The sequence below is a fragment of the Bison bison genome, unplaced genomic scaffold (assembly GCF_000754665.1).
Source record: "Bison bison bison isolate TAMUID 2011002044 unplaced genomic scaffold, Bison_UMD1.0 scf7180017864235, whole genome shotgun sequence".
In the NCBI taxonomy this organism is placed as follows: Eukaryota; Metazoa; Chordata; class Mammalia; order Artiodactyla; family Bovidae; genus Bison; species Bison bison.
The window spans coordinates 6906044-6912265 of NW_011494807.1; the positions used below are offsets into that span (position 1 = coordinate 6906044).

At 44.4% G+C, this 6222-nt stretch overlaps 1 protein-coding gene across 1 annotated transcript in view; it reads left to right on the plus strand.

Moving 5' to 3' along the window:
* The first annotated feature begins 3414 nt into the window (after positions 1-3414).
* Positions 3415-6222, plus strand: part of LMNB1 (lamin B1) — a 56570-nt gene continuing 53762 nt past the window's right edge. The window contains exons 1-2 of the mRNA XM_010846347.1: positions 3415-3436; positions 5768-6035. Coding sequence (XP_010844649.1) covers positions 3415-3436; positions 5768-6035 — 290 coding nt within the window. The remainder of the gene's footprint in view (positions 3437-5767; positions 6036-6222) is intronic.

The window sequence follows — 6222 nt, forward strand, 5'->3', positions numbered from 1 at the left end:
ATTTGCACAAATGCTTGCCTGTCCACCACTGGACTGCTGCTGCTGCTGCTAAGTCGCTTCAGTTGTGTCCGACTCTGTGCGACCCCATAGACGGCAGCCCATCAGGCTCCACTGTCCCTGGGATTCTCCAGGCAAGAACACTGGAGTGGGTTGCCATTTCCTTCTCCAATGCAGGAAAGTGAAAAGTGAAAGTGAAGTTGCTCAGTCGTGTCCGACTCTTAGCGACCCCATGGACTGCATGCAGCCCACCAGGCACCTCGGTCCATGGGATTTTCCAGGCAAGAGTACTGGAGTGGGGTGCCATTGCCTTCTCCCCACTGGACTGCGGAGCTCCAGCAGGGATCATGCCTGGACTTTAGTCATCCCTGCTCTGCACATAGTTAAAGTCCTCCACAAATGTCTGATGAATAAATGCATGGATTAATGAATGAGCAAATGAGCATAACTCTTTAGGTATCCTGAACCTTTGTTTCTACTTAAATATATATATATATGTTTATATATATTATATATATATATTTAATGTGCAAATCTCTAGAGAATTTTAGGCTAGCTTCCCTGGCTGTTCTGCACTTGCTTTCTTGCCTCTCCCACCCCTTTGGCCATTTTTTTTTTTTTGTAGGCTGCTCACTAGAGTGGTTTTAAGGAAGGCTGCTCTTGGCTTCTGTTCTGTTGCCTTGAGATAGAAGCAAACAGGAGACTTTGTTGTGAGGCACAAACCATCTTCACTCTTGGATATCCTCCACCCCTATCCTGAACTCAGCTCAGGGATGGGACAAGGGACCATGACTCTCACAGTGTATCTGGCTTCAAATTCTCCTTCCTTTCCTAGCCAGGAGGCATTTATTGGGGTTGAGACAGTAAGGATGAGAAATGGGGTGGAGGTCCAGCCATATTACATTTTTTTTCAAATCTTTTCTTATACCAATGTCAAAGCTACTGAATGTAGAAGCTGAGAATGGTGTAATTATCTTTAATTCTGGTTTACTGTGCCATTCTGGGAAGAACAGCACCCCAAAATTGTGGTAATGAGGAAGAAGAAAAGAACACACTGATACCTGGTTGAAGCTTCATTCTTCTATTTTCCTGTTTCAGCTATGCAGATACTGTGTCTTCCTTTTTCCTCTGCTTTCCTGAACTCAGCTGTGGGGTCTGGAAACAGTGCCCTAACTTTTCTAGACTGACCTGAAAGATTAAGTTTTATGGGGAAATCTCAGGCAAAACAAAAGAGGCAGACTGGCGGGAAAAGTCTAGGCAAGGAAAATCTCAGCTCAATAGACTAAGAACTAAATGAGTAAATTAAAGTATAATTGGGAAGGATAAACCATACATCAAGATAAAGGGACTAAAGACTGATCATGAAAAACTGAGTGGGGTCAGTTCCAATCAGAGCAGAAACAGCTAAATTACTTGTAAATCCTACACTTGGACTCTAGTCTTTTGCTATTTTTACCATTTAAAGGCAAAGATGCAGAATATAGGGTGAAGGGGGATACTTTTGTAAGAGTAAAAAAAAAAAAAAAGAAGCTGTTAAAAGCCAGGTATCAGTTTAACAAATGGTTTAAAGATAACTTTTAAAAATAATTAAAAAAACAACAACGCTGTATCATGAACATATTTTGGCATAAAATAAAACTAAAATACAAAACTGCAAATTGGTTTTTCTTTTTGACTAAATCACAAGCTCTCGGATGGAAGCAGAGTTAAAATAATCCTGTCACTTCTACTTTGCCCTGTGTCCAGATTTTAACAAGCAATTTGGAAGACAATTTTCAGCAGTATATAAACTTCAAGGGGCTATGCTAAGAGAACAATTCTACTGAAGGTGATAAATACCCTCTAAAACTCTTAGGCTGTGGAGATACAGGGTAATCATTAGTAAACCTGCTAGACTCTGCACTCCCACTGCAAGGGGCACAAGTTCAAATCCTGCTCTGGGAACTAAGATCCACAGGTGATATGGCCAAAAAAAACACCAAACAACACACAAAAAAGAAACAAAACAACAACTACAAAACTCTTAGGTGGTTTTAAAAACACAAATATTATTATCAGAGTTGGAAGGGATTCTGTAACATTCTGTAACAATCTTCTGAAACATGATTTATTATGTTTCTATGATAATTGGAAAAGTATTAACTTTGCAATTATATACATTTTTTGCAATTTGTTTTTTGCAATTTCTTTTCTATATTAAATAGAAACAATCTAGTTTAATGTAAGATCATATATTAATTTTTTCACCATTCAAATATTCAGAAAACATACATCAGTTAAAAAGAGAGACACCTCTTAGCAATACTTTCATTTTGTATTGAATCCCTAGCTACCCCATGTGTTTACACTGTATACTCAGCTATCTGCCAGCTGTCACCACCCTCTCCTGGGACAAAATTGGATTACTGCTAGCTTTCAGTCTCTCCTTTTCTTCTCCCTTCCTTCCCACCCTCATCCTAGTCTGGGTCCCTTCTGCCCAGCTATGATAGGTATCCTATATTTATCTGTCCCAGATCCACATAACATACAAAAAAAGGAAGGCAAAGGTCTAATTCTCTGTATGTGGTGAGGTAGCTGTGTGCTGTGGCAGGGGTTTTACAGAGATAAAGGATGCCCTGAGAAGTTGAAGTTTGGTGGCGATGTATATGGCTAACCACTAAAGACGCTTACTCCTTGGAAGAAAAGTTATGACCAACCTAGACAGCATATTGAAAAGCAGAGACATTACTTTGCCAACAAAAGTCTGTCTAGTCAAGGCTATGGTTTTTCCAGTGGGCATGTATGGATGTGAGAGTTGGACTGTGAAGAAGGCTGAGCGCCGAAGAATTGATGCTTTTAAACTGTGGTGTTGGAGAAGACTCTTGAGAGTCCCTTGGACTGCAAGGAGATCCAACCAGTCCATTCTGAAGGAGATCAGCCCTGGGGTTTCTTTGGAAGGAATGATGCTAAAGCTGAAACTCCAGTACTTTGGCCACCTGATGCGAAGAGTTGATTCATTGGAAAAGACTCTGATGCTGGGAGGGATTGGGGGCAGGAGGAGAAGGGGACGACAGAGGATGAGATGGCTGGATGACGTCACTGACTTGATGGACGTGAGTCTGAGTGAACTCCGGGAGTTGGTGATGGACAGGGAGGCCTGGCGTGCTGCGATTCATGGGGTTGCAAAGAGTCAGACACGACTGAGCGACTGATCTGAGTCAGAACATGTGCACTAACAAGTAAAGGTTCACAGAAAAAATCAGGCAGAATATTTGAAATCATGGCTGTTCTTGTCACCATATAGTATTTACTTCTCATTTACTGGGAAAAACGTTGGAGGTAATGGGATTGCAGGAAATGCTTAAAAGAAGAGGGCTGGACACATTTAGTATGAAAGATCAGGGAAGAAACAACTCTTACTCCAAGTATGGAGTAGGCATGGGAAAAGCCAAGAGAATAAGTAAGGAATGTGTACATTTGGTAAAGTGCCTGATCAAATGTTTGCACAATTAACTAATTCTAAAGCTAAAATTTCATTGTTTTCATTGCTTTTGATTGGAGACACAGGATAACTATTAGTAAGGATTACTATTTAGCCATCCCATATTATGTCTAAACACTACACATATTACTTAATGTTACTTTAATTATTGCAAACCCCTGCTAGGTAGGAATCATCTACATTTTCCTATGAGGAAACCAAGGAATAATTTCCATACAGTTAACACTGCTATCAACAGCAAAACCTTAACTGTCTGACTCCAGGGTATGTATTATTTCAGCTAATAGGATATAATCTGTTTCCTAAGCCAATGAGACTGAGGAATTCCCAAATTTTCAAGAGACAGCTTAAAAGCATTGAGAGCAATAAAGACCATGCCTGAAATCACATTCAATCTTGAAACTTCAAAAATGGGAAGAAAATAATTTTTTAAAATTTCCATTTTTTTTTAACGGCTGAGGTGTTAAAGGAAGGTATGGAGTGAAAGTCAAGTCATCAGTGGGAAAGGGCCCCAAGGAGAATGGATTTACATTGCAATCCAGATTCTACCATCTTGGGCCCAGTATTCACCTTCTGTAGGCCTCATTTCTTATAAATAACCTAGACTTTCAAGATCCTTTTATTAAAATTATTTTAATACTCATTTATAAACTCCTAACACCAACTTTAAACTAGAACCTTTTCAATTTTTTTAATTATCAAGGAGGTTAAGTAAGGAAGTATTTTAGATAACAGGGCAGGAAACAGAACCACTAATAAGGAGAGTGTTGTCACTCAGAGTGCCAGGAAATTGACAGATGATACTCAGCCTGGTGCCCTTGACTAATTCTTATGTATATGACTTGATTAATACTTAAAGAACATTCTAGTCTTCATTCCTGCCATTATTAAGGTAACTAACCAGTAATTTGGGGGGCTTCCCACGTGGCAGGCACAGTGGTAAAGAATCCGCCTGCTAATGCAGGAGACAAGAGTTTGATCTCTGGGTGGGAAAGATCCCCTGGAGTAGAAAATGGGAAAGTCCTCCAGTATTCTTGCCTGGAAAATTCCACGGACAGAGGAGCCTGGCGGACTGCAGTCCATGGGGTCGCAAAGAGTCTGACACGATTGAGCGACTTCGCACAACCTGTAATTACTCTACAGATACGTCTCTAAAGGGTTATGAGATGGCCTTCTAGGTTATAGCGGAACCGCCTGGGTTCAAATACTATGTAGTCGCCTGCCAGGAGATTGTAGGGAAATTCAAGTATTAAGTGGAGACATTTTCAAATGCAAAGAATCTAGTTTCTGTACCACATAATGTCTGGACCGATAATCCACGAAAAGCCCAGGACAGGGGACATAGTAAATTTCAATAAACGTTAAACATGAAAGTTTAAAACTCTCAAAGGGATTAATGGACGTTCTGTTAGAACTGTGGTCAACAGTTTAGGGGCTCCCCTTTTAAGGCAAAAAGTACTTATATTTTCACAAGTTTAGATTTCGATGCATTGGATTTTACAGAAGCGTGAGCATGAACAGCTTGTGTTAAATACTTCAGATCAGATCACATCAGATCAGTCGCTCAGTCGTGTCCGACTCTTTGCGACCTCATGAATCGCAGCACGCCAGGCCTCCCTGTCCATCACCAACTCCCGGAGTTCACTCAGACTCACTCAGTTAAATACTTAGTAACGTGTTAATCATATCACATGTGAGGTTTTGATTTTATAAGGCCCTAAGTTGTTAAGAAATGAAACGGAACAGGGACCGCCTGTCAGCACTTCTTCTTCGGTTTTTATCTTGTCTCAAGACGCACGTGTGTCAATTTGATGGGAAGGTGTTCAGATACGTTTTCCACTGAGAAAAGCACAGGTTTGCACTTGGAACCCGCACGCGAGTCGTCAGCGCCCATTACGTAACTCCACCGCGGTCCGGCCTCAAGACCGTTTTCCGAACCTTCTTCGCGGGGCGGGATAAGGTTACAACGCCCGCGGTCACCCCAGCCTCTGCGACTTCTGTGTGTGGCTATTAGAAACGTTTACTTTTGAATTTCCCTGAACTGCCGGGTGTGGGTGGTGGCACGGACCCGCCCCGGAAACCTCTAGGCCCCTTCCCGCCATCCGCTGGCCCTGCCCCGCCAGGGGGTCCCCGCGGGGTGGTGGGAAGGCCCGGCCAGCGCTGGGCCCAGGGCCGCGGCGCGAGCAGTCCCCGTTGCCCCTCCCTGCCGCCCTCGGCCCTTTCCCCAGCCACGCCCAGCCAGGCGCGCGGAGCCGACGGTTGCCTGAGGGCCCGATTTTGAATTTACAGGCCCGGCCCCCGAGCTGCGGACTCCTCGTTGGCCAGCAACGGTCACGTGGCGATGCCGGAGCGCGCCGGCCATCTTGGGGAGGGAGCGCGGCGCCGCCGCCCCCGCCACCTCCGCCCCCGGCGGCTCGCAGCCAGCCCGCTCCTCCGCCCTCCTCCCCCCGCCCGCGGCTCTGCGCCGCCTGAGAGGAAACAAAGTGCTGCGGGCGGGAGACTCGGCGGTGGCGGCGGCGCGCGGACTCTGCTCGGCCCTTTCGGGCACCCTCGTCCCGTATTTCCCGAGCGTGTGTGTGTGTGTGCGCGCGTGTGTGTCTGTGATTGTTTTTTTTTTTACAAAGGGCGTTTTATGTTTGATTGATTCGCGGTCCTCCCCCTTTGCTCTTTGTGTTGTAACCCGTCTCCCGCCACCCCCGAGTCCTCCGTCTTTCCTCCCCACGGCGGCCTCTCCGCGAGCGCGG